General features: G+C 44.1%; 1 protein-coding gene across 6 annotated transcripts in view; it reads left to right on the plus strand.

The window, feature by feature from the left end:
• LOC114584561 (protein Lines homolog 1-like) overlaps positions 1-27,933 on the plus strand; it is an 85,569-nt gene that overhangs the window by 40,920 nt on the left and 16,716 nt on the right. For all 6 annotated transcript variants that reach the window (XM_028706527.2, XM_028706533.2, XM_028706525.2 and 3 more), the window contains 9 exons: positions 10,601-10,783; positions 12,760-12,877; positions 15,815-15,933; positions 19,032-19,089; positions 19,651-19,701; positions 20,397-20,489; positions 23,997-24,125; positions 25,461-25,567; positions 27,464-27,620. In XM_028706527.2, the coding sequence (XP_028562360.2) occupies positions 10,601-10,783; positions 12,760-12,877; positions 15,815-15,933; positions 19,032-19,089; positions 19,651-19,701; positions 20,397-20,489; positions 23,997-24,125; positions 25,461-25,567; positions 27,464-27,620 (1,015 nt within the window). The remainder of the gene's footprint in view (positions 1-10,600; positions 10,784-12,759; positions 12,878-15,814; positions 15,934-19,031; positions 19,090-19,650; positions 19,702-20,396; positions 20,490-23,996; positions 24,126-25,460; positions 25,568-27,463; positions 27,621-27,933) is intronic.

The raw sequence follows: 27,933 nt of genomic DNA on the forward strand, positions 1-27,933 counted from the left end.
GGCAGTTTGGGGATTTGCCCTGGAGTCACATAACCTAGGCAGTTCCTTAGGCCCATATTTTTTCCCCTTTCTAGCAGAGAGTCTTAGGGGCTCCTCTGAATAAAGCTTCTTTTATAAAAGTGCTGCTCATTCTTGGTGCCTGTTGTTGGACCCAGAAACACTGTATGGTGTCAGAAAGTGGATAAACATTAACTGGCAGAAACAGGGGTGCCAACTTGAATAAAATGTTGAATAAAATATTGGCCGCCTCAAATATTATATTTTGTGAGGAGTGAAGGGACCTCAGTCTCCTATGGGCAGAAAGTCTTCTGGCTGAAGGGCTACAAACAGAAGATAAGAAGCTGTCAGAGCTGCACCCAGAGACAGTAAGATCTACATAAATGTTGTTAAACCTTTGCAAAAATGAAAATGCTGCAGCCCCCATCAAGCCTGCCATTGTCAACAGATATTGCAGAAAACTGGAGAAAGTTTAGACAAAGATTTGCACTGTACATACCTGGCAGCAATAGGGACTGAAGGAAAAACTGATACGATCAGTTGCTGTGGTAGGAGAGGAGGCCCTAGACATTTATAATAACTGGGCTCGCTGAAGGAGAGAACATGAAGCTGAATGTAATTATTGATAAGTATGAAGGGTCTGCATGCCTAAAAGAATGAGACTTTGGGGAGGGGGTGGAATAAGTTATTCAGGTGTATACGGAAAGCGGAGCAAACAATGGATCAATATGTAACAAAATTAAGAAAGCTGTGAGTAAGAATTGTGCTTTTGTGGACCTGGGAAAGAGTTTGATAAGAGACAGAATTATTTGTGGTATCAAAGATAATGTCATTGGAGAGCGGCTGTTGCAAAAGGGGGATCTGCTCCTGGACAAGACTATTCAGATTTGCAGGGGCTCATAAACTGTGAAGCACAGGCTAAAGATCTGGACTCAGGGAAAGATGTTGTCTATACTCTGCATATTATTACAAAAGATGGGTGCCAGTGGCATATGCATCTCAGTCCCCCACTGGCACTGAAATTAGATATACACAGATGGAAAAAGAGCTACTTGGTATACTATTTGCTTATAAAAGATTTACTCAATATATGTATGGGGTTACAAAAGTGGGACGCCACCCCCAATCTCTGCCAAGCTGGGGCAAGATTCCCGGGGGTTGCATACTACTACTACTACTACTACTACTACTGCTACAGTGGTACCTCGGATTACAGACGCTGCAGGTTACAGACGTTTCAGGTTACAGACTCCGCTAACCCAGAAATAGTACCTCGGGTTAAGAACTTTGCTTCAGGATGAGAACAGAAATCGTGCTCCGGCAGCAGGAGGCCCCATTAGCTAAAGTGGTGCTTCAGGTTAAGAACAGTTTCAGGTTAAGAACGGACCTCCAGAACGAATTAAGTTCTTAACCAGAGGTATCACTGTATTATTAATACCCTGCCCATCTGGCTGGGTTTCCCCAGCTACTCTGGGCGGCTCCCAACAGAATACTAAAAACACGATAAAAGATCAAACATTAAAAACTTCCCTAAACTGGGCTGCTTTCAGGTGTCTTCTAAAAGTCAGATAGTTGTTTATTTCATTAACATCTGGTGGGAGGGTGTTCCACAGGGTGGGTGCCACTACCAAGAAGGCCCTCTGACTGGTTCCCTGTAACCTCTCTTCTCACCGTGAGGGAACCGCCAGAAGGCCCTCGGAGCTGGACCTCAGTGTCCAGGCTGAACGATAGGGCTGGAGATGCTCCTTCAGGTATACAAGGCCAGGCCATTTAGGGTTCTAAAGGTCAGCACCAACACTTTGAATTGCATCCAGAAACATACTGGGAGCCAATGTAGGTCTTTCAGGACAGGTGTTATGTGGTCTCCGCGGCCGCTTTTAGTCTCCAGTCTAGCTGCTGCATTCTGGAATAGTTGTAGTTTCCGGGTCACCTTCAGAGGTAGCCCCATGTAGAGCACGTTGCAGTAGTCCAATGCAGTATTTCCTAGGTGGTCACCCGGTGTCTGTGTTCCTTTGAGAAGCAAGACACACAGCGGAGGCTGTTGTAGCTTTAAGAAACATGGTTTATTCACAAACCTTTAGTTTGCATGGAGCGAGTACAGAACTTGCAGCATAGTCATATCAAGAGGGGCTTGTTACCCACAGCAGTGCAGCACCACAGCAGTCCAAGGCATCTTTTCCAGCCTCCGCCACCAAAAAAAAAAAATGGTTCCTTCACCACCTCCTGGTACCACCCCTCCATTCTCCTGTTCCTTAAAACTAAGCCTCCTTTATTTATTTCCATGCTAAAACCCAGCTCTTTTGATGTTTAGAAGCACTAATAATGGTTAATCCCTGCTTTTGGGACCCCGTAGCAAAGGAGTTCACCAGATTTCATCAACACTTGTTGATTGACTAGGATTAAAGGCACACACTTGGGACATTGATGTAGTTTAATTAACTCGCCACATGCTAATTGCTGATGCTAATAAGTTGTTGTTGGCATCAATCTGTCTTGAGAGACTATGGAATGCACCTCAGAGGCCTAAGCTTAATCACCATATGGCAGCTATGGTAGAAGTTTGTTCACTTGCTTAAAATACAGGTAATGTCAACAACCAGGGCCACTGAATCCACACCCAGCTCCTCAAAGGGCCTACCAGAAGATAGGAACTGACTTATTTACAAGGCATTCCAAAGATTACTTAATATAGGGCTGCCATACGGGAGGGAATTTCCGGAAGGCGGCAAGTAAACCGAGAAATCATGTTTTTGTTAAAAAACGGATTTTTACTTCTTGAAATATGGCAACCGCAACTTAATAAAAGGTAAAGGTACCCCTGCCCGTATGGGCCAGTCTTGACAGACTCTAGGGTTGTGCGCCCATCTCACTCAAGAGGCCGGGGGCCAGCGCTGTCCGGAGACACTTCCGGGTCACGTGGCCAGCGTGACAAGCTGCATCTGGCGAGCCAGAGCCGCACACGGAAACACCGTTTACCTTCCCGCCAGTAAGCGGCCCCTATTTATCTACTTGCACCCGGAGGTGCTTTCGAACTGCTAGGTTGGCAGGCGCTGGGACCGAACGACGGGAGCGCACCCCGCCGCGGGGATTCGAACCGCCGACCTTTCGATCGGCAAGCCCTAGGCGCTGAGGCTTTTACCCACAGCGCCACCCGCGTCCCATAAAAACAGATTTTTACTTCTTGAAATATGGCAACCGCAACTTAATAGTCACAGATTATTGTTTTCTCTTTCTATAAATATGCACACTGCAAAGTACCAGCAGTAAATCGGTGGCTGCCAGCCTGACAGGGACCTTTGCCAGGCATGGTGTTCCCGATGAAGTCTTCAGCAACAATGTTCCACATCTGCTCAACCATTTTAATGGGAAGGTTATTAGAGCTAATTTGCAGATACCTGAAGATTTACTACACCCTACAACTAATGAAAGTCCCAAAAGAAGGACGGAAACCCAAAAGATAATATTTTGACCAGAAGACCCATGCACTTCCAGAACTTAAGGCAGGAGACAAGGTTTGCCTGATAAATTATCCCACAGGCACTTGGGACCAAAGGTGTACAGTGGTACCTTGGGTTAAGAACTTAATCCGTTCTGAAGGTCCGTTCTTAACCTGAAACTGTTCTTAACCTGAGGTACCACTTTAGCTAATGGGGCCTCCCGCTGCCGCCACGCCACCGCCGCATGATTTCTGTTCTCATCCTGAAGCAAAGTTCTTAACCCGAGGTACTATTTCTGGGTTAGCAGAGTCTGTAACCTGAAGCGTCTGTAACCCGAGGTACCACTGTACAGTTGTACAGCATCTATATCCAAAGTTTTAGGTCTTTCAGAGGAACAATAGAAACTTTGTGTCCCATAACAGTTTTTAATTAATTTAATTTAATTAAACAGTGTTTAATGAGCCTTCCCTGAATGTTTCCCAGAAGTATCAGAAAGTACTGATTCTGACTGCAGTCAAACAATTAGTAAGTCATCCTGTCAAGAACAATCTGATAGCAGAGCCCGCTGGATCCCTATGATGGACAAACACAGACATGTTCTACCATAAAGATAAAATCTCCAGAATGGCTTATAGAGATGTGTTAAAATGTATTATGTACTGTAATTCATTAGCCAAGATCAGTTATCTCCCATAGTAGATGTTTATACAGTTTATGCAGCATAATGACCATACATATCTATAATAATAATATTAAGGTTTTCCCCATACTGTATTTGTTCACGTTTTATAACTTGTTAAAAGGGGGAGGTGTAATGATAGAGCTTGATAACTTGTTGACACCCTCTTAATGTTAAGGATGTGGCAATCTGAGGACTTTCCCCTGGCTCTGAGCCTTCTTCCCTTGGCGGGGGGGGGGGGGGTTTCCCCAGCTGGCTCCTCCCACATTTCCTCTGCGTCCAACCAGTCTGGGACATGATGGTACAACATGCAGGCCATTAAAACATCAAGTTGCACCTTTCTGCTTCTCTTTAGAAACCTCTTCTATATTCATTTGATTTGCAGTTTGTGATTAAAAACTGCACCATTTCATGAATTTCCTTGTAAACAAATAAGGAAATTCTCAGATCCCCCCCCCCCCAGTCTTTTGGTGTCTTGTGTCTTACATACCGGAGTTGTAGACAGTTTCAAGGATATTTATTATTTATTTGCAATCAAGTGGTTTATAAATTTTATGAAATAAATATAAACAAACAAACATAGGGGTCCTTATATTGTTAGAATGGATCTGCATGGGGTAAACAAGGTTGGGTCATTTAGTTATGTGCTGGGTGTGTCATAGCCTCTGGGCCAGTTTCACCTCCAGATGTTTAATGCATCTGGTTTAGCATAAGCTGCTTGTGGATGCGAGCTGAATTGCATATCTGTTTATTCTGATTGCAGGTAAGCCTGGGCGGCATTCAGCTAAGCTTTACTCAGAGTACACTCACTGAGGATAACAGGCATGACTAAGCTTGGTCCATTAATTTCAGTGGGTCTACTCTGAGTGAAGCATAGCTGAATAGCGACCACACATCTCTTATTATTTTTCAGAACTGTGTAGTTTCAAGTTGTGAAAGCTCATCTTGAATGTAATGCTGAGGTTGTATAATCAACATGACTTCATTTTGGGTGTTTGCTGATGCCTATCTTTTCAAAAAGTTGTAATATACTCCTCAGTATTGGCAGTAGTAAAGAATGCCAGGGCAAGTAGATAAATAGGTACTGCTGTGGCGGGAAGGTATATGGTGTTTCCATGCACTCTGGCTTCCGTCACAGTGTCCCGGTGCGCGAGAAGCGGTTTAGTCATGCTGGCCACATGATCCGGAAAGCTTTCTGTGGAAAAACGCCGGCTCCCTTGGCCTGAAAGCGAGATGAGCGCCGCAACCCCATAGTCGCTTTTGCCTGGACTTAACCGTCCAGGGGTCCTTTACCTTTACCTTTTACCTCTCACAGTGGCCAACCAGAAGCTTGTGAGAAGGCTGCAAGCAAGACCTGAGCACCCGTGCTTCCTCCTCTCCTGCACTTTCCAGCAATTGGTATTCAAAGACATAACGCCCCCTACTGTAGAGGTAGAATCATAGAATTATGAAGTTGTAAGGGGTACCGAGGGTCATCTAGTCTAACCCCCTGCAGTGCAGGAATCTCAACATGCAGTTCCCCCATCCAGCTTGAAAACATGCTGGAACGTGCTTAGCTTTGCCAATGTGCTAGCAGTCTTATTGCTGCACCTTTTAAAGACTCTTATTGCTGCACTCTTTTAAAGACACCCAAGTCGGTTGCCATCACTGCCAGATGGGCGGAAATTGCTAAAAAAATGTCCGGGGGAAACATTTTTTTTGTTTCGTTTTTGTGAATTTGACAACTTTGGCAGGGGGGGGGGGGAAACTCAACAACTTTTCTGTCCGGATTTTCTCTGTTTGAAATACAGTGGTACCTCTAGATACGAACGGGATCTGTTCCAGAGCCCCGTTCGCATTGAGAGGTAAATGTAACTAGTGATGGTATGTCTGCGCACGCGCGTCACTTTTCGATGCTTCTGCGCATGCGTGTGACGTCATTTTGAGTGTCTGCACATGTGCAAGCGGCAAAACCCAGAAGTAACGCGCTCTGTTACTTCTGGGTTGCCAAGGAGCACAACTCGAACGCGCTCAACTTGAAGCGTATTTAACCCGAGGTATGACTGTATGGCAACCCTAGCTAGAGCCCACAGCATGGGTATTCTTCCAAACTGCAGATCTGATCACTCACCACTCGGGGCAGCCATATACAAGGCTGAAGTTTCCAGCTCCTGATAGTATGCTGAGTGGCGGAGGAACCTTCTCCAGCACCCGGGGTGGCGCAGCCCATACAGACTGCACATGTGCAGAATCCCATGCGTGCGCACTCCATACAGAATGCCGTACATGCACAGCCCTTACAGACGTGTGAGAGTGGCAGCCCGTACAGACGCCATGTGAGCGGCGCCCACACGGACTGTGGGCGCCCTTTGCTGCTCTACAGCTGGGCGGAGGCAGGGGCCATCTTGTCCCCCCTCCCACAGTGGCACCCAGGGCAGATCGACCCCTCCAACCCCCCTTCCTACACCACTGAGTATGCTCCCCTTTTGTTTTGCGATAAGGCTGCCTTATGGATTAGCTGCTTGTTCATTAAAAGTGCCCAAAGTCCTGTTAAACTTCTGAAGTCCCACTGAGAAGTGTGGCAATACACTGGTGCACAGCGTGACTTGTTGTAATATAACTGCCTCAGCATCCTTTTGCCTAGCCAGAAGGACGAGTCTAGCCTGCTGTATTCCTTTCATTTCTGACTTATTGGAGAACAAGTTGCAGAGCCACCTGGTGCTCTTCCTGTAGCCAGGGCTCTGCGGTACTTTGGCAGCCAGAAAAGCTGGTTTCTGGAACTTCAGTTGTGCAGATGCTCTCTTTTTGCATCATTTAGCCTGCAATGGTTTCTTGTCAGTTTGCCCTTCTGAAAACTGCAAAGCTCTGTGATGTTTGAACGCTGGCAGGGTCAATATAGTAAGCACGGTCCTTCTACATTCCTTGCAATAGAATCAAAGAATTGTAGACTTGGAAGGGATACCGGGGGTCATCTAGTGACTAGTCCAACCCCCTGCAATGCAGGAATCTCAACTAAAGCATCTGTGACAGATGATCACCCAACCTCTGCTTAAAAACCTCCAAGGAAGGAGAGTCCACAACCTCCCAGGGGAGTCTGTTCCACTGTCAAACAGCTCTTTCTGTCAGAAAGTTCTTCCTGATGTTTAGTTGGAATCTCCTTTCTTGTTGCTTGAATCCATTGGTTTGAGATGTACCCTCCGGAGCTGGAGAAAACAAGCTTGCTCCATTTTACATGTGACATTGTGTGTGTGTGTGTGTGTGTGTGTGTGTGTGCGCGCGCGCCTCCAGAAAAGGGAATCCTATCATGATCACCTTACCCCAAATGTATCCACTCATCAGCTTCAGTCGGCAGAACTGACAGTATTACAGAATCCACATTAGACCCATTCCACATTTGTAAGAACCTGATATTTTAGTGTGGCAGCACCTACCCTTTGGAATTCCCTGACTATTGATATCAGGCAGGTGCTTTCACTGTACTCTTAATGATATCTGCTAAAAACATCTTTGTTTAGACAAGCCTGTACAGATGTTTAGAAAGTTGATGTGAGTCTTAATCTATTTTTAAGTCTATTTAACCTTTTTTTAATGTCCTAAATAATTGTTGTTAATTTTTCTTAGTTGCTGTTTTTGTAAACCACTTTGAAGTTTATTTTTTACAATCAATGGCGTGTAAATTTTATGAAGTAAAATTAGCCGCATATGTAATTTCAATTGTTTCCCCACGCTTTGGAGAGTGTAGAGCTTTTTATGTGTGCACATTGCACTATGTTCATTCAGCACTCGGCCAGTGGAGACCCAATTTATGTGGGCAAATGAAGCTCTGCCCCACCAACCTCTGTTAGCTGCCCAGCAGCCCCCTACTTGCCTTGTTACTTACAACCAGATGCAGGCAAAAAGAAAAAATTGTTGCCTCTGCCCGTCATTGGCTCTGGCGCCCCCTACTGTTAGGCTCCCTGCTTTCTGCCCTGCCAGGCACAAAAGGCACCAGCTGCTATGGCACTTGATATATTCATGGAGGGTAAGGCTGTCACTGGCTATGAGTCATGATGGCTACCTCCACTATTAGAACTTAGATAGTGATAGGCCGATTAAATGGGGAGGGGCTATGCAAAATAGGACTGACTCCATTCTCATTGGCTCCTATCAAGATCTGTGGGGTCAAGTAAATTTGGGGGTGCTGTTGAAGAATGGGATGGGGAAGCTGGGGGGAGGGGTAAAATCTGTCTTCTGCCCCCAGGCAGTGGGTGGCCTAGCTTTTCGCCTGCCACAATGACTGGCATTGTGTCAGTTTTCAGATATTTCAGGGTACTTTCGAATGTAACAGAATTACACCCCAAAGGCCTCCTTTTCATATTGTGTTCTGACTTCTGTCAGACCTGCATTTGTTTTCTGTGGGAGTTTACTATTACTGATATAAATTTTTTGTTAAGTCATTTTCTCTCTCACACACAAGCACACAATCAGTTGTGACTGGCATGCTTAAAGACCCTTTATCTTAAAGCCTATGTCTAAACAGCCTCTTTAAAAGGCTGGCTTCATTATCGTGGCATCTGCTCACCGTGAATGAGTGCCTTTCAGAAGTCCCCGTTATAAAGTTCAGCCTGCTCTGGTTTATAGTTCAGTAATAAAAATTTGCTCAAGGCTGTAAGTTGGGGATACAAAGCATTTCTTCATACAACAATTGCGGTTGTTTTTCATAAGGTATTGATGCATGGCACTCTTACAAAAGTTGTTCAGTATGACTTTAGTTTTACCTCATAGATTTATTTTTTTTAAAAAATATGTTTCAAATGTTTGAAATGCTGGCTGCTTTGCATAGGAATCTATCTGTATACACACGAAAACACACACAAAAATCCCTAAAGGCAAAGGGTGAGGGTCCCACCCTCTCTCTCTCTCTGGCTTCTCTCTGCCTACAGAATCCTCCACCCCGTCCTCCTCTTCTTCCTCTTCACCAGACAGCAACTCCCATCCCAAACCTGCCCCTGAGACACAAGCATGAAGCATTATCACAGCCCAGTGACACTTTCCAGCCAGGCAAAAGTACTTTGAGGCTGCATAGCAGAGGCAGTGAAACATGCGGCTTAGTGGCAGGGATCATGGTCCGGGGAGAGACCCAGGGCCAGACAGAGAGGGCTCAAGGGCCACATTCAGCCCCTGTAAGAACACCAGATGAGCCTGCTGGACCAGGCCAATGGCACATCAATTCAAGCATCCATCCTGTTGCACCTTAGTATTGCACAAACCTATCTTAACAACGCAGTTAACTTAACCAGCAGAATAATTTCTTGCCATAGCTTATGCAAAAAAGTCATTTCTATCAGGTGCTTTCCCACAGTTTGGCAAGAGGTATTCAAGCATGTGTATAGATAGAATTCAGATAAGCAAGTATCGCTTCATGTGGTACATGAGAAGTACTCTTTGTCATGTGTCCATTAGTTCTAATGCTGGAGTCACAGTTATGTCTGCAGTTGAGGACACGCACAGGAATGGGAGAGAAATTTGATTCAGTTTGAATTTAAAAGTGAACCTACCTAATTTGTGCATTCTGAAACAGTATATGAACTGAAACATAGCCATCTTTGAAACGAGCCTGTCTCCAAATTGTGCAATGCAAGCAGCAAATACCAAAATAATAATAATGCACATATTTGCGTAAAGTGTGCATAAAAACGTATATATTAGTGAAAATAATACCCAAGAATGCACAACATTAGGGAAAATTGCTTTGCAAAAATGCATATACCGTGCAAAATTGCACGAAGGAGAATTTCATATTAAAATACTGACCTTAAAAAATAAATCACATATCATAAAGTTATAAAATAAAAATTAGGAAGCCACGCATGGGTGAAGGGAAGACATAGGGTAAGATAAGACGCAAGTAAGAAATGACTAGATATTGGTACATAATGAAATGAAAAATGTGAATTTACAAGTATAATGTATATGTAATACTATGTAGACATTTTGTATATGTATTGAGATATCAATCAATCAACAAGGAAATATTGAGAACTCATATGGAGAACCTCCATGCACCCATTATGGGTCACAGTCTCAAGAGTCAGGGTCTGATTTGTACCAAGAAAAATTATCCTTGTAACTGATGTAGAGAAATGCCCTTAGGAGAGGACAACATGACGGGACAGAGGTGCTCATCTGATCTCCCGGCAGGTGAGTCACTGCTATTTAGCAAGGAGGGGCAAACCACACCGGCAGACGCAGCCTGGTGTTTCTGCCAGTGCATTTGCGTCTCTCCTGCTTCTCACTGCCTCACCTGTTTCCTCCTCCCAGGTGAACATTGTCGCCCCACCACAGCTTCCACTACTGATACTTAGATGTGTATATACTTGTAAATTGATTCGCATTGTTTAGTTGGCATGCAGTTGCAGAAGATCCTGTCGTGTTCATGTCTAAATGTTACAAAGCGGTCGCAGTCTCGGTGTGTGTGTTTGTTAATAGACTAGCACGGACTAATTTGCCCTCTTTTCCTTCCACTCAGAATGGCACACATAATAAAATTCGTGAATAGCTGGTTTTGGTGGGAGAACATCTGGATGCCTGCCAACTGTAGCTGGTCGGACTATGAAGATCGCAATGGATACATCTTTCCGAAACCACACCAGTTATTGGTCACAATTCCATATGCTTTTGGGATGTTGGCTCTTAGGTTCTTTGTTGAAAGGTATCTATTTCTCTTTTACTTTTATCTATTGCTTTTCCAAAGCTCCAAGAATGCGAAGGCAATGGGAAGATTGCTTCAAATTGCCCGCATGTAGCTGTAATGTTACGAAGCTGCGTGTAGCTTCATTAGAATTTTTTCTTGTTTGGTTTTGAAGCCTCTTGAAGTAAGTGCCTTGCTCCTTTTTCCCATTCTGTTTCTAGCTGAATAGATTTTTGTAGCATTGAGGTGAGGAGATTATACCTTAGACCACATGCCTCCCAAGGAGCGTCTCAGGATCTAAAACTGAGGTGTGGGCCCAACCTAGAGCAGGTTACTGCATATATTATTATTATTATTATTATTATTATTAAAGATAAGGTGGTGTAGAAAGGCGAAGGCATATGTAAAGAAAGAAATTGAGGGATAAAATACCATAAAACAAAAGTTGCATGCATTAATTCACAGTAATATGCACCAAGATAGGAATCAATGATATTATTATTATTATTATTACTAATAATAATACCTCACCCATCCTTCTGGGTTACCCCAGCTAAGGCTGACCTCACTACTTTATTCATTTTATTAAGTTTCAGCAATGGAAATGAAGTCTTTTGCTATTGCACTGTCATGTCTTAAAATATTTACAAGTGTTCCAAGAAAAATGAATGAAGAATATAATATTTCAACTTTGACTTCTTGGGGAGAGGAGCTTGGCTGAAAGCCAGGAAGGGGTGGAGCCTCCAGTTCTCCTACCCAGGCCATTAGTCTGAGCTGCTGCATTGCTGAAGCAACATCTCTTGGCCACACTCCAGACATCCTTCTCTGGAGAAATTAGCTGGAAAGAGATGGGAGCAATTATATATACGGATATATCAGAAGCAGTTTGTTTGGCAGGTGTGGAACTGCTATGCTAACTTCTTGGCAGGTGCGTTGCTGCTACTTATGAGCAGGGAGGGATGAGGTGGCAGAGAGGCAAATGCACCAGCAGAGCCAATCTGGGCGGTCCTTAATCTTTGCACTGTTCTGACCTCAGCACCACCTCACCTATTTCCCTCCTGGTAAGCAATAGCAATCCTCTTTCTGCAAAGCCAACGCAGTGGCTCCACCTCTCATGTTGTCTCCCTTCTTATCCAGCAGTACAGTGGTACCTTGGTTCTCAAACTTAATTCATTCTGGAAGCTCGTTCCAAAACCAAGGCACACTTTCCCATAGAAAGTAATGCAAAACGGATTAATCTGTTCCAGACTTTTAAAAACAACTCCTAAACAACAATTTAACATGAATTTTACTATCTAACGAGACCATTGATCCCTAAAATGAAAGTAATAATCAATGTACTGTACTATAAAATAAATAAGACAGTATAGTAGATAATAAAAATTGAAATTAAATATTTTTCTTACCTGCACTGATGATAGTCCTTGTTTGGATGGGGGGGCTTTTATCCATTTCCACGGTCACACAATCAATCAGTCAGGAGCTGAACTGGGTTCCACACAGTCACAAAAACAAATGAACCGAAAAAGCCTCAAAAACAAAAAACGCAAAATAAATAGCGAAAACAAAAGCACCAAACTTAATCTGTTTGACTTCCGAAATGTTCGAAAACCAAGGCGCAGCTTCTGAGTGGTGCAGGTGCCCCGGAAACAATTGCTGACAGCCGTATCGGATGTTCAGCTTCCAAAAAACATTCGAAAACTGTAACACTTACTTCCGGGTTTTTGGCATTTGGGAACCAAGGCGTTTGAGTGCCAAGGCATTTGAGAACCAAGGTACCACTTTATTCCTAAGTGCAGCACAGTCCAGCTAAAAGAGTGGCTGATTTTCCATGTGAAACCCTTTCCATAGTCACAGGTATCATTTCTCGGTGTTGCAGTAACAGTAGGAAAAGCAAACTCATCAGCAGATAGCACAGTTTCCACTGAAATCTATTAGAATCATTGCCAATTTTTTTCTCCTTTTTAAAAAAAGGCTCCTCTTTTGCATCTTTCCAGGTGCATTGCTGCTCCTCTAGCAAATCTCATGGGCATAAAGAGTGTGAAGCGTGTCCGGCCCCAGAAGAATCCCACGTTGGAAACCTTTTTCAGGAAGTGCACGAAAAAACCATCACAGGTGAAGGCTTCTTTAAAAGGATGCATCTTTAGTAGATGCCTGTTCGCAAAACCATCGTCTGTGCTTGTCTGCATTGGAGGTATAAGAAGGCACCGTTTTCCATTCCACCCTTCATCTGTCGCATGCAGCACTGCTTCCATTCCGCTGCAGTTCCTCTTCCACCAAAAACTGCATTCTTCGTCTTGCTGTCTTTTTGACTTAGCAGTTAGTTACAGAAATCATGCAAGTTACACGGTCATTACGTTATTCAATCCCATGTATTTCACGGTCATTACGTTATTTCAATCCCATGATTATACATAATCATGTATAATTTGTGGAGTGAAAGCAACAACACAGATTGATTTCTGTTCTGGACAAGGGACAAATATGCAGACATCAGCAATATCCATCCCCATTTCTCTTGAAATTCTCCAACATCCCTAGTTCTGAATGCATATGGCTTTCTAAAACTTATATATCCCACTCGCTAGACCAGTACTGGAAATTCCAAGTGGCTCTCATAAATACATTTTTGTGTACATTTATGTTATGTTTTTATCTTGCGTTTTAGGCCCCAAATCATTAACTTAATAATGAAAATCCTATTCAGTTTACAATTCCCAGCACAGTACAAAATGCAGTAAAATCTAGAATAACAACACCAAAAATTTGAAAATGCTATACATCCATGCAGTCAGTTCAAGTAACACACATTCCCGCTGGTGCCGGTTTAACTAATCAAAGCCTTTCTGGAAAGGAAGACTTCAACATGCTTGAGGCAAGTGGACTCTGAGGCATTCCTGATTTGCCCTGTAGGCTTTGGAGGAGTTGCAGCCACATTTGATCCTCACCACTTCCCCCCACTCCTCTCTTGCTCCTGCCGCCGCCCAGCCTGAGTCCTTGGGCAAGGGCTGGATTTTCAACTCTTAATTAGAAACCAAAAAATGTAAAAGCTGTACATCAAAAGTAGTGTGGGTGAGTGGAACTGACCCCCCCACTCTTCCCATGCTCTGATCCTTCAAGGGACTGTTTCTCACAATTCAGGGAGAAAACAGCAGCAGCATTCAGGAAGTTAAGGCACATGTGAGGCAGGACTGAATCAAAGAATTAAAGAGTTGGAAGAGACGCCAAGAATCATCTAGTCCAACCCCCTGCAATGCAGGAATCTCAGCTAAAGCATCCATGACAGATGGCCACCCAACCTCTGTTTAAAAACTTACAAGGAAGGAGAGTCCACCACCTCTCGTGGGAGTCTGTTCCACTGCCAAACAACTCTTACTGTCGGAAAGTTTTTTTCCGAATGTTTAGTCTTAATCTCCTTTCTTGTAATTTGAAGCCATTGGTTCACATCCTACCTTCCAGAGCAGGAGAAAACAAGTATGCTCCCTCTTCCATATAACAAAGGTAAAGGGACCCCTGACCATTAGGTCCAGTCGTGACCGACTCTGGGGTTGCTGCACTCATCTCGCTTTATTGGCCAAGGGAGCCAGCGTACAGCTTCTGGGTCATGTGGCCAGCATGACTAAGCCGCTTCTGGCGAACCAGAGCAGTGCACGGAAATGCCGTTTACCTTCCCGCCGGAGTGGTACCTATTTATCTACTTGCACTTTGATGTGCTTTCGAACTGCTAGGTTGGCAAGGGCAGGGACTGAGCAACGGGAGGTCACCCCGTCGCAGGGATTCGAACCGCGACCTGATCCCAGGCTCTGTGGTTTAACCCACAGCACCACCCGCGTCCCTCTTCCATATGATAGACCTTAATATATTTGAAGACGGCTATCATATTTCCTCTCAGTCTCCTCTTTTCCAGGCAATCATACCCAGCTACTACAACCATTCCTTGATCTGGAAACCCTGAGTTCCACCCATTTGTATCCTGCTTTTCCCTTTCCTTTCTTGCCTCATTCGCACATCACAGTAAATCAGGGGTGGCCCTCAAGGTATACTCCAATTTCATTTTTTAAAAAGACTGAGGAAGTAGAAAGGTCTCTGCCTGATGATAAAAAGATGTTAAGCTAGGTCCCAGGAGGACCTTTCTGGGGAAACAGTGTGATTTACATAGATCATGTAATTTCACCACAGCAGGCAGTGAGACCATTAGCGTAGCTTCTGTCAAAAGACGAACTGCAGCAGAACGGAAGCAGTGCTGCATGCAGGGAACAGGGGCAAAACAGAAAACGATGCCTTCATACATCCCTAAGGGGGCTACTACTGAAAAGGCTCTTTCTCTCAAATGCCAAACACACTTTCCCCACAAGCATGGGAAGACTTTAATCAGAAATAGAGAAGACGATGGTTTTAGAAATGGTTAGAGAGCAAGCACCATAAGATAGCAGAAGCACATGTGTTGGAGTAAGAAAGGGGAGGCAAAAGTTGGCTGGCAGGATAGTAAATAGAGACAGGTGGGGGGGGGTCCCATTTTCCCAAAGCAGCTTCTGAACCAGTCCTATAAACAAGTGTGGTATATCTCAAAATGGATCAATTTAGGCTGACATCCTGTACACAATTATATGGAACTCCTGCTGAGGTTAGTTTCAGATTAGCCATGCTGTTGGTTAATCTATTGTTGTTATTAATTAATTTTGTATACCGCCCCCAGTGCTTTTTTTCTGGGGGGCCAAACAAAGCATAAACGAAGAGTCTTGTGACACCTTGAAAGACTTAACACATTATATGCCATGAGCTTTTGTGCTCTTTAGCCCACTCTGTCCAGTGCTTGAATAGCCATGAAATCTTATGCCACAATAAATGCACGAGTCCTTAAGGCGTTGTTTTCACTGCAACAAACTTGAGTCAGCCCCTGCCCTCCAGAAAACGTGGAAAATCAATGTCAGAAAGAAGCGCCTACTTCCTAGTGGTGAAAATTGCAGCCTTAGAAATGAGAAGGCCCTTTCTTTTTTGTCTTTACTTTGCCTCTAACCTGTGACACGTGTGTGCCACTGACTTTCCCCACAGTTGGAGATACGTGGATTAGCCAAAAAGTGTAACTGGACGGTGCACCTGGTGGAGAAATGGTTCCGGCGGCGGCGAAATCTAGAAATCCCAACTCTGCACAAGAAATTCCAGGAAGCTTGGTAAGAACAGGCAGCACGGCCATCTGTGTGTGTAGAAAATGAGTGTGCCAGGGAGAAGAAGATGAGGCTAGGAGGACCTTTCTCTGTCTGTCTCTCTCCCCCCCCCCCCCCATTATAGTTGCATGGAAGAGTATTCCACCAAGGGAGCCCAGGGGAGCCTGACTCTTCAGCAGGGGCTGTACCAATTAGGGGATGGGGGTGGGTGGGTAGAAATTCAATTCAGTTCACATTTAAAGGCAAACATAACTAATTCACACTTTCCAAAAGAATCCAAGAACCAAAACGCAGCCCTTTGCATTATTTTCACAAATATATGAATTTGCCCTTGAATGTATGTTATACATATACAAATATTTGAATGTACCCTTTTGGTACACATTTCTTGTCTGGAGAACTGCATTACAAAATTCAGAGAAGGGTGTTGGATGAGTGTGTTTCATTTCGCTTATTGTTTTGAATTTGAATTGAACTGAATAGGATTTCTCCTCCATCCCTACATATGACTAAATCACTCAGTGTGGGAGAGCTAATATTTCATCATTCTGAATATTAAGAATAAAAATTATCCGGTTCTCTGTTCCTCCCATTCCCGCACCCAAAGCTTTCCTGTATTACATCACTGTATTTCCACAGTGCAGGAGTAAAGGCAATTTAAACCTCACCTTGTTTGCCTTTCACGGAATCTCAGCAGGTTCAAACTTGCAGAAGCCTGGCTACCATTTTGTTTTTAACTTTGCCTGTTTAGTTTTCTTCTCAGATCTCAAAATAGCTAAGCGAAACTGAGTTCTTGGTTTCAAAAGCAAAAGCTTAGCTGCCAAAGACCCTTTGGAAATAAGTCCCACTAAATTACACGAGACTTACTTCCAGGTAAATGGCAGAGGTTATTCCGTGTGTAACTTAAGGGTTCATTCTGCTATTCCTTCCAGTAGCACCTTAAAGACCAACTAAGTTAGTTCTTGGTATGAGCTTTCGTGTGCATGCACACTTCTTCAGGTATCTGAAGAAGTGTGCATGCACACGAAAGCTCATACCAAGAACTAACTTAGTTGGTCTTTAAGGTGCTACTGGAAGGAATTTTTTTTCTTTTGACTATGGCAGACCAACACGGCTACCTATCTGTAACATTCTGCTATAGTTCATGTCAACTGGCCAAGAGGGGGATGGGTAGAGGTGTTGCTTAGCAACTAAGCTGAGTGGCATGATCTTCACTAGTAGCGCATCTCTGATAGGCTGTTTACTTCTGAGGGAGTTTTCATCTGTACGGCCCTGGCTTCCAGTTCCTGAGGAACAAACACTCAAAGGAGAATTCTTCCCAGAGACTTTAAAGTGTAGATTGCAAATCGCTGGGTTAAGGCACTTCAGGCAATACACACAATTAATCCTGAATGCACCTAAAGGTCAAAAGATGCTGTCACGCCCTTGCTAATCCTATAAAGAGGAAAGGAACCAACCCAGCTTAATGTAGCAAGTGTTTCTGGAATATCTCACTATGCCCAGTTGGTGGAGCCCTCTGTCCCTTTCGCCTTTGGTATCTCTTAGATCTAGATGCCTGGGGAGGTGTCTCTGCCTCCTGAGAGGCAGCCAGGCCCGGTGGTGCAAAGGCAGAGCTTCTCCCAGTGTCTGACAGCATTGGGGTGGGTGGCGTGGCAGGCACTGTGGAAGTGTCAGAGACAGACTCTGACCTGTGAGGAAGCAGGCAGGACTCTCATTGTGGAGAGGGATGAGATGAGAGAGCAGGTTGAGGGACCCCCACCCCATCCCAGATCTTCACCACCAGGCTTCCCCAATCCTGGCAGAGACACTCACATCATGCTGGAGCCTTCCCCCAGGTCCTCAGCAAGCCCTCCATGTACATCATCCTGACTTGGCCAGCCCAGGGCAGTATGTTTGGTTGAATGTCTTCCTGCTTTGTACAAGGCTTGAACTAAGAAAGTTGAGTTTGCTTAGTGAAGTGTTATCAGGACTTTTTTCTCCCTTAAATGACTTTGCCAACAATGCATGGAATCAGTCTTTTCATGTAGGTATTGCTTTCCCTTCTTTGATGCTGGCTCAGTGGCTTGCGGGTGGCCATACATCTGCAGTCTACCAACAATATTCACCTACTCCTTCCTTCTTCCGCTTCATTACAAATCTTCCACTTCCTTTCATTGGGCTGTGTGATTCTAGCTAGCCTTATATCTGCACCCCCAAAGGCACACTCCTCCGTTGTCTCCTGAGACAGACGGATGCCAACACAAAAAAAATCTGCACTGGCATTTTCCACCAAAAATTAAGGAATGATATTTGACGATTTTAAGTTGTCTTAGCTTCTCATTTTTCCAATCTTAACCTCAGTTCTCCACATTTCTACAGCAATTTGTGTTTGTTTGTTTGTTTGTTTGTTTGTTTGTTTAAAAAGATCATTAAATTTAGCAGCATTTTAATGTGAATTTCACGCACCAAACACATTCGTGTATGAAGTTTTGTCTAATGTACGCATTTTTGCAAGCCACTTGACCTAACACAATGCATTTTGTATGTTATTTTCCACAATTATATGCATGTATATGCACAGTTTTCCCTAATGTAAGTGTAAAATTCTAAAGCATGTCTGTGTGTTCTTGTGTTGTTTCAGAAAGCGCAAGTTTGTTAGATTTGCCTTTAAATGTGAACTGAATCACCCCCCACCCATGATGACCATCAAAACTGCACTTTGCAATCATAATTAGAAGTAGGATTTTTGAATCAGTTTCAGCTAACTACTAGCAGTAATCAGAAACAATGTTAAAGCTCACCACAATTTACCATATTTTTCCATATATAAGACTAGGGTTTTTTTTAACCAAAAAAATTGGTTTAAAATTGGGGCTCCTCTTATACACGGGTAGTGCTGAGGGGTGTTTTCTTAATTTGGAGTCCCCCCAAATAGGGAGCGTCTTATACACGGAAAAATACGGTAACTTTGAAAATGAAAGGAAGGAGTTAGGATGAAATGAGAAGGTGGAAAGAAGGGATCTTTTTGATCTCCAAAATATGTACAGAAAATTGGGCAGCATTATGTCTACTCCAGATGTGTGACTTCTGTGTTCTTAAATCCTTTTTTCCTTCTTTTTTTGCAGTTGGCGATTTATATTCTACTTGACATCATGTATTGCTGGAATTGTATTTCTCTATGATGTAAGTTAAATGGGAGATAACAAGTGAATCTTCATCAAAACTAAGGCCTGATCCTGCTTTCTCTAAAGCAAGATTTGCCATGTGCCCAGAATTTTTCCTTGTTGCAAAATAAGGGCTAGATTCCCAATTTCTCGGCAGTTGCTTGTCATGATAATCCCAAATCTAGTCTTATAAATGGGGATTTATGAAATTTTATTTGATTAAGAAGAAGCCAGGACTGGGGAATTATCCTGCCCTCCTCTTAGTCCAATGCATGTTGTGGTATAGGGGTTTCTCCCCCACCCCCCGACACTAGAACTCTTCAGGAAATCTGTAAGCAGGTTCTCCCACTAATAGTAAAAAGAACCCTGTAAGGTAGGCCGGAACTACCACCCTCATATTGCAAATGGCGGTGAGTGGCAGGTGAGTGAGAGTGGCTTGTCGCAGGCCACTTAGTGAGTTTGTGGCAGAGGTGAGATTTGAACCAGCTCAGTTGCTCAGCCAGTGTGCTGCGCTCACTCTGTAACATGGAAAATAATGGTAATTATCTGCCTGATTCTGTTTTGTTTCGTTTTCCCCTAGAAACCCTGGCTTTATGATCTTTGGCAGGTTTGGGCCAAATATCCATACCACGTGAGTGCTGTTTCTGCTGCTTCTCTTAGAGTTCTAATTATCCCCTCTTTCTGAAAAGTCGTCCCACAACGCTTTAATGGGGTCAGAGTAACCTTTTTGCAAACCCCATGTTGAGTTTCGCATGCCCACTAGTCAAAAAGAGAAGAGTGCATAAGAACATAGGAAGCTGCCTTTTCCCAGGCCAGATTATTGGTTGATTCAGTTCAGTACACTGACTGGCTCTTTAGGATTTCAGATAGGGGTCTCTCCCAACCCTATGTGGAGGTGCTGGGGATTGAACTGCATGCAAAGTCCTTGGCCTCATCCCCCGTAGAAGGGAAAATCTATCCCAGGGCCATAACTGGCCCCTTTCTTTTAGGCATCCTTCTGTTATTCCTTGGCCACAGTGCTAACACCAATACAGTGGTACCTCGGGTTACGTACTTAATTCGTTCCGGAGGTCCGTACTTAACCTGAAACTGTTCTTAACCTGAAGCACCACTTTAGCTAATGGGGTCTCCTGCTGCTGCCGTGCCGCCGGAGCACGATTTCTGTTCTCATCCTGAAGCAAAGTTCTTAACCTGAAGCACTATTTCTGGGTTAGCGGAGTCTGTAACCTGAAGCGTATGTAACCTGAGGCACCACTGTACCAGTGTTTTCTCCCCTCCCCCAGACTGTCTGACTCAAGAGGTAATGGGCATTCTTTCTCTTTCCAGTCTTTGCTGGCGTCCCAGTATTGGTACTACGTCCTCCAGATGAGTTTCTACAGTTCGCTGTTGCTTACTCTTGGATTTGACACCAAAAGGAAGGCAAGTCGTGATGACGGTTCACAATTTACAGTCCACAAATGTTTTATGATTTTCTGCCTTTTTTATTGGAGAAGAAAAACGTTGCACTGCAGTGTTCCATCAGTGCTATACAGCCGTACCTCGGAAGTCGAACGGAATCTGTTACGGAAGTCCTTTCGACTTCCAAAACGTTCGGAAACCAAAGCGCGGCTTCTGATTGGCTGCAGGAAGCTCCTGCAGCCAATCAGAAGCCACAGAAGCCCCACTGGGTATTCGGCTTCCAAAAATAGTTTGCAAACCAATACACTCACTTCCGGGTTTGTGGCGTTCAGGAGCCAAAATGTTTGAGAACTAAGCTGTTCATAAACCAAGGTACGGCTATACTTAGTTTAGTGCTGGGAGAGAACTGGACGCTGAGAGTGCAAGGGCTCATGATAGCAACTCAGAGAAGCCAGGGCACTATAGGGTGAAATGCACACGCCAAAGGCATTTTGAGAGACATGATGTGTATCAGTGTTGATATGTTAATGCTAGGAGACTCCAAGCCAAGATGGCTCCAAGGAACAATTAATGGACACAAAGGAAACTATAGGAAGGACAGGGAAGGGCATACTGAAGGTTATGTTGTTCTCTGCATCAAAGAGGACCTAGAGTTCAACAAGTAAGAAAATCTCAAAGGGGCAGGCTTTTCCCACATAATCACTGTGGGTGGTAATGCTATTTATTATTAATAATAAGTTTTATTCTGCCCTTCCTCCTACATAATACTTTCGGGGACTTCTTCCTGCAGAGGCAAATACACCCATAAGAATTCATTAAAAAAAAACAGTTTCTAAAAACAGTTTCAGCTAAAAACATTGTAAAAACATTCTGCTACCAGGTCCCAAGAGTAATTTAATATTGCAGGTGTTCCCTCGTGAAAGAAGGCAACTTCTTTCAGAACATAAAATTCCCTTCAAATATAGCAGCTTGGGTGGAGGTGTGAACAGGACTGACTTTCAGATAACCTTGCTCCAATACTGTCACTTGCAAGCATTGGCGTTGGCTTGTGCCACAGGTCAGCTATGCCCCACCACAATCATCTTGCTGAATACACTCAGAAAAAGAGACAGAAGGCATCCAACACTGTGTTGGGGTTTGGTAATTGATGGAGAAGTAGTAGCCATTAACAGAGTCTCATCAAGCAAAAGCTAATCAGGACCCTGGACAGCTTCCAGTGGGTCTTCCTGGATGAGCTTTGGAAAATGTTGTCTCAGCACAACATTAGCTCAAGAAATGTTGCAAAACATTGCCCCCCCCCAAAAAAAAAAATCACATATATCAGGCTGAAAGGTGTTTAGAAATGAATAGTTGTGATAAACTGCATGTGAGAAAAGATTTTGTGATAAAATATGTATTTAAATGTCATGCTTTTTAAAGATGTACAGAATAATGTGGATGGGATGGAACGACCTTATGAATTACCGTATTTTTCGCTCTATAACACGCACCTGACCATAACACGCACATTGTTTTTAGAGGAGGAAAACAAGGGAAAAAACATTCTGAATGAAACAGTGGATGTATCATTTTTGTGCTTCATGCTGTGGCCACAGACATGTGATCTGATGGTGAATTTGGGGTGACCCAATGCAAAAATCCTGAGAATTCCTGTGGATCCATGCTTTGTAACCACGTTTTTGCACCATTGTGGCCCCAGGCAACAGTGGGTGCGTGATTTTTTGGGTGCAGGCTGTAGCCATGGACATGCTATGTGATCTGATGGTGAATTTGGGGTGACCCAATGCAAAGATCCTGAGGATCCATGTGGATCCATGCTTTTTAACCACGTTTTTGCACCATTGCAGCCCCAGGCAACAGTGGGTGCGTGATTTTTTTGGTGCAGGCTGTAGCCATGGACATGCTATGTGATCTGATGGTGAATTTGGGGTGACCCAATGCAAAGATCCTGAGGATCCATGTGGATCCATGCTTTTTAACCACGTTTTTGCACCATTGCAGCCCCAGGCAACAGTGGGTGCGTGATTTTTTTGCTGCAGGCTGTAGCCATGGACATGCTATGTGATCTGATGGTGAATTTGGGGTGACCCAATGCAAAGATCCTGAGGATCCATGTTGATCTATGCTTTGTAACCACATTTTAAGTGGGGAGCGAAGGAAAAACAAAGAAGGGACATGAGAGGGGTGTGCAGAGAAGCAGCTGGCTAAGAATGCTGGAGAGGGATAACGGGTGGGAGGAAAGAAAGGCAAAAGTTCCCCCCCAAGCCAGCCATCTCTCTCTCTCTCCCTCCCTCCCTCCCTCCCTCCCCCCCTCTCTCTCCCTCCCCCCCCTCTCTCCCTCTCTCTCCCTCTCCCTCCCCCACTCTCTCTCCCTCTCCCCCAGCAGCACCGGAGCACAGAGAGGAATTAGAAAGAACGACACTCTGCTTGCCTGGAGGGGAGGGGCTTTCCCTGCTCTTTGTTCCGTTTGAGCAAACACAGCAACGAAACAGAGAAGGGTGGGCAGTAAGACCCTGAGGCAGAATGCAGGAAACCAACCACTTCCTCTTTTCAGGTTTCCCTTCTCCGTGACTCCCGATTTGACTTTTGCTTGATTTTTTGGCTCCAGGGACCACACATTCGCTCTATAACACGCACAGACATTTCCCCTTCCTTTTTAGGAGAAAAAATCTGCGTGTTATAGAGGGAAAAATACGGTAACACTTGTGACATTGATACATACTGTGAATAGACTGATTGGTCCTTACCAATCGCCCATGTGTAAATTTTTGCACAGTTCTGTCTTTATGAAAGATGCATCAACTTCCACCTTCAATATGTATCTGGTGGCTGAAAGTTGAATATTTTATGCTATGCTCCTGCACTATACAATATGCTCTATGCTTGAACCAAGCAGTGGTCATCTGCACAAGCTACAGAATGGGGATAGTGGCAATGATGCACTTCAAAGCAATATGGTCCATCTTCAATATGGTACTAATGGTCCCTATATTGATGTGGGTTTGCTACACCTGCAAAATGTAAAGGAGCCAGAGTTTCTGGAAGGAACACAGAATCAGGCAGCCTTCTTTTTATTTATACAACCAAAGCACTTACCCAAAGCGTTGGCTTCTGTGCATCTACCCAGCCCTGTTTTCTTGAGTTCAGATTCCGTGTTTAGGCAGGGGACAGTCAAGATGCTCTCATTTGGCTCCCTTCCTGAATGTCCCCTTTTCGCCACCGCCACTGTTGCTTTTTCTGACTCACTAGCCTTCCCCTCTGGGCTCAATCTGCAGCATCTCCCAGAGCTGATAGAGAAACCATGCAGATGCTACTACTCTTTGTCACCGCTTGCTCAGACAAAGGCAAGTGTATAGGAGGCAGCAGCAAGGGATTGGCAGGGCGCCCCTGGTGGATCATGGGTTTCAGGAGGTGCCCATCAGTGCTGACTCCTGACACTGACCATGATGTCAGGTGTAACAAACACATTTCTGTTAAACTTGTTTGAAGAAGAGGGTTTGAATCATTATTTATTCTTTTCTCCAACAGGACTTTAAAGCCCATGTGATTCACCATTTTGCTGCCCTTGCCTTGATGTTCTGCTCCTGGTGTAGCAATCACGTCCGCATAGGAACGCTGGTAATGCTCATCCATGACTCTGCGGATTTCTGGCTGGAGGTAAAAGCTGTTTGGTTCCCAGTGCCTTCTATTTATAAGATCATACTGGGTTTGTGTTCTTTGCTTTGCTCGTTCAGACATTTGCAAAGACAGTCAATTTTGGCCTATGTCGTTGTCAACCAGTTCTACGTGAAGGGCAGCTGATGTCCCATTGGGAAATGAAAGTGCTTTCCTTTGAAAATTATTTTGCACTTTCAAAGGTCTATATAACAAGCATTTGAGAACTTCTCCCTCAATCTATTTTGGTTGGCTGAGTCAAAAGTGGTAGATGGATCAATGGAGGCTGCATTTGTTTTGATTCGTATATTTGCAAATGATGTGAGACTGTGTGAAGCATTGGTCAGTAGTGCTATAGCCAGCTCTAAGTCTACCCCCCCCCCTTGTTCCTCATGTAAGATGTTGTTTTTGAGGAGCCTAGCAGGTGTCTTGGCTAGGTTTCTAGCATAAAGTTTGGAGGGAACATCCAGAAAACTAATAGGGCGATAATTTGGGGGGAGAGTTTTATCCCCTTTCTTGTGAAGGGACTTCAGGATGGATCTCGAAGCATATTCCTCCCCCCAACTATGTTCCTGTTCCTTCAGAGGGAGTGCAACCCTGTCCAGAACTGGTGAACTACCCAACTCCCAGACCCGAGAACCACTCATTCACAGTGCCTCCATCTCACCAGGATTCAGTTTCAGCTTGTTGGCCCTCATCCATCCAGGCACTGTTTTAAAAGAGTCAGAGCTTCTCCTGAGTCATATGTAGCAGAGAGTTAGAGCTGGGTGTCATACTGATGATACCATGCCCCATATCTCCTAATGACCGCTTCCAGCAGCTTCATATTGTTATTGAACAGCATTGGAGAGGAGCACTGCAGGGAAGATGCTGGCATAGGAAGAATTACACCATTGGTCCCTCCCTATCTGCACTGGGCCAGAAGTATGGAGTGCCGGAGGTGTCAGTACCAGTGGGGTGGGACGGAAGTGCAGTGAGATATGCTTTGATAGCTCTCGCAGGGAGGTTTAGAAAGGACTGGGAGTGGCAGACTGCAGATTAGATGAAAGCCTATGGAAGTAGGAAGCAAGCTGCTATTGATTTATCGAGTTCAATATTGTCAGCACTGACCAGCAACTGCTCTTCAGGCTTCCAGACAGGGAACATTCCCAACTCTACCTGGACGTCTCCAAGATTGAACCAGGGACCTCCTTCATACAAGACAGAGAACCACACCAAGAAGGGCCAGCTCATGGCTGTTCTAGCGCACTGTGCAACCGTTTGATAATCCTGGAGATTTGAAAGAGGGGAATCTCCTAAATTTATGGATGTTGCCTAATGGATTTGTTTGCATTCCAGGCAGCAAAGATGTTCAACTACGCTCGCTGGGAGAAAACTTGCAGTTTCTTCTTCATTGTCTTCTCCATTGCATTCTTCATCACGCGAATGATTTTCTTCCCCTTTTGGTGAGTTGCTTCATATGGACTAGCAACGTGAACACATGTTCAGGGTAAAACAAAGGGTTGTATCCAATGTAGCACTACATAATGGGCCTATCCAGATAGGAATTTCCACTTTCTCAATAGAACTCCCCTGCCTCTCCTGAAAAGTGTTCTACACTTCCCTCAACCATCTGGAGGAGATTTGGGGAGGGTGGGGAGAGCAGAGAAGAGGAGCAGAGCCTAAAGTTCAATTGCGCAAGCGGAGATCCTTACACTGATGGGATGCATTAGTCGGACACCAATATTACAAAATTCAACTTTTGTTATAGTAGTGATTGTGCCCTCTGTTGGCTGTGTTCAAGGGTGAGTGGCATTTGCTATTCAAGAAGGAACACCTAGTCCTGCATCAGCCTGCCTCGGTCCTTAGATCAGAGATGGAGATCAATGGATGAAAGTCAGGTTAAAAATGCCCTTAATAAATGAATGAATGATACTGCCTGAATGGCACCACCCATAAAGAGAGGAAGAGACCTCCTTGCAGGTGTAGAGGGGTTCACTGAGATAAACAGAAGTGGAAAAACAAGCAAACAGGAGCAATTTGAATTGAAAAACTGAATGAATATGGCAAGTTCTGTAGAGGTTATTTTAAATTTCTTTTTTTACTTTCCTTTTTTTTCTGATCCTTTTATATTTCTGAAATAATGAGGCTTGGGGGCTTCCTTTTGAAGAAGGAAGGCACAGAGCACCAATGTGCCTTTGCTTCTACACATGGTCCATGATCTTTGTGTTGCCGTTTGGTATGAGAGGAGCATGATGAGCTTTAGGATAGAAAACCTTTCCTGGCTGCCTTTGATTTGAGCTCTCATCTGTGTTTGTGCTCTGTCAGCATTCAAGTGCGTCTGTTCTTAATTTTAGCATTGCCTTTTTTTTTTAAATAGACTTTTTGTTTTGTTCTGCATTTTACTTTTAACTACTGTACACTGCCTTGATGCCCTAAGGGCAGCATAAAAGTCAACCACAATTACAGTGATCCATGATGTTCTTTGGAAAGTGGCTTGTCTCTCTTCTCTGTGCATTTGGACACCTCTTGCAATATTGCAACCAAATTTTGCATGATGGTTCCTGAGATCAAGGAGAAGGATTTCATCTGTATTTGGATACAGTTGGACACCATTTTGAATCAAGGCGGCAGGCTGAACAGATGGTTCCTCAATCCTTCCCCCTGCAAATATTTATATTTTTATTGACTTTTCAATAATATACATTAAAGGAGCACAATAATATCCATACAAAGAAAAAAAATGTCAATACCCCCCCCTCTTGCCAGAAGTCAGGTAAGTATTATCCATATTCTATAGTATGTCCTTGACCCATGTTTGGTTACTATCTAGTTTTGTATCCCTTCAACACGGTTTTTTATCATAGTTTCTATCACTCAACAGAGATAGGGCACACACCAACATAGTTTTGACAAAGGAAAAGCAACTAGGAAGTCAAGATCAGTACTGATGCAGCCAACATAATGTTCTCCAGTCCACATGTAATCAATGGCCACCAATTGGCCTAGAAAACACCCGGTTTCTCTCTTTTCCTTTCAATACTGCTGCACCATGAGTTGTTTCCTCTGCAAGTGCTAGTCTCCAGGCATTTTTGAACCATAGTTGAACCTCATTCCTGTGATGAAGGGCCAGGTTTTCAACCATGCTTGGGCATGATTTGGTGCCATCTTGAATCAAGATGGTAAATTGAACCTTTCAAGGCTGCACAGATTTCAGCTGCTGGTATCAAAATGGCACTGATCTCTTTGTCTTGTGGAATTCCCAAGCAAAGCAGGGCATGGGGATGTTAGTAAAGGCATACACTGCTTAAAATCCACCAGGGTCCCATGCACACTTTGTCACAATACTTTTTCTATTTCAGGATTCTACGATCCACATTGATCTACCCTATATATTATACACAGACATTCGTCCTAGCATATATCGTCTACAATGTACCTTTATTGATCCTGCAAGGTCTGCATCTGTACTGGGGCTACTTAGTTTTCAAAATTCTGAAGAAATTCATCTTTATAAAGGTAAGACTTAAGCTTCAGCCAAAGCATCCGGTTAAGTGTATGATTTGGGCAGAAGTCCATTTGATAATGATAGACTAGGAAACTCCCAGTTCTCTTAACTCTTCACTTTTTAAGAACTATCATTTACATCAAGGGCAGGAAAACTCAGGTCTGGGGTCCAGAATGCAGCCCTCCATGCCCAGGGCTACCAACTTCAATAAAATATCGGGGGGGGGGGCAGGTAAGTCCCACCCCTCATAACTGATCACAAGACCATCTGAATGGCAATGGCCAGCCCCCTCAATGCCCAGCCCCCTCAAATATTTTATTGGGG

Source organism: Podarcis muralis, chromosome 14 (genome assembly GCF_964188315.1).
Source record: "Podarcis muralis chromosome 14, rPodMur119.hap1.1, whole genome shotgun sequence".
Lineage (NCBI taxonomy): Eukaryota > Metazoa > Chordata > Lepidosauria > Squamata > Lacertidae > Podarcis > Podarcis muralis.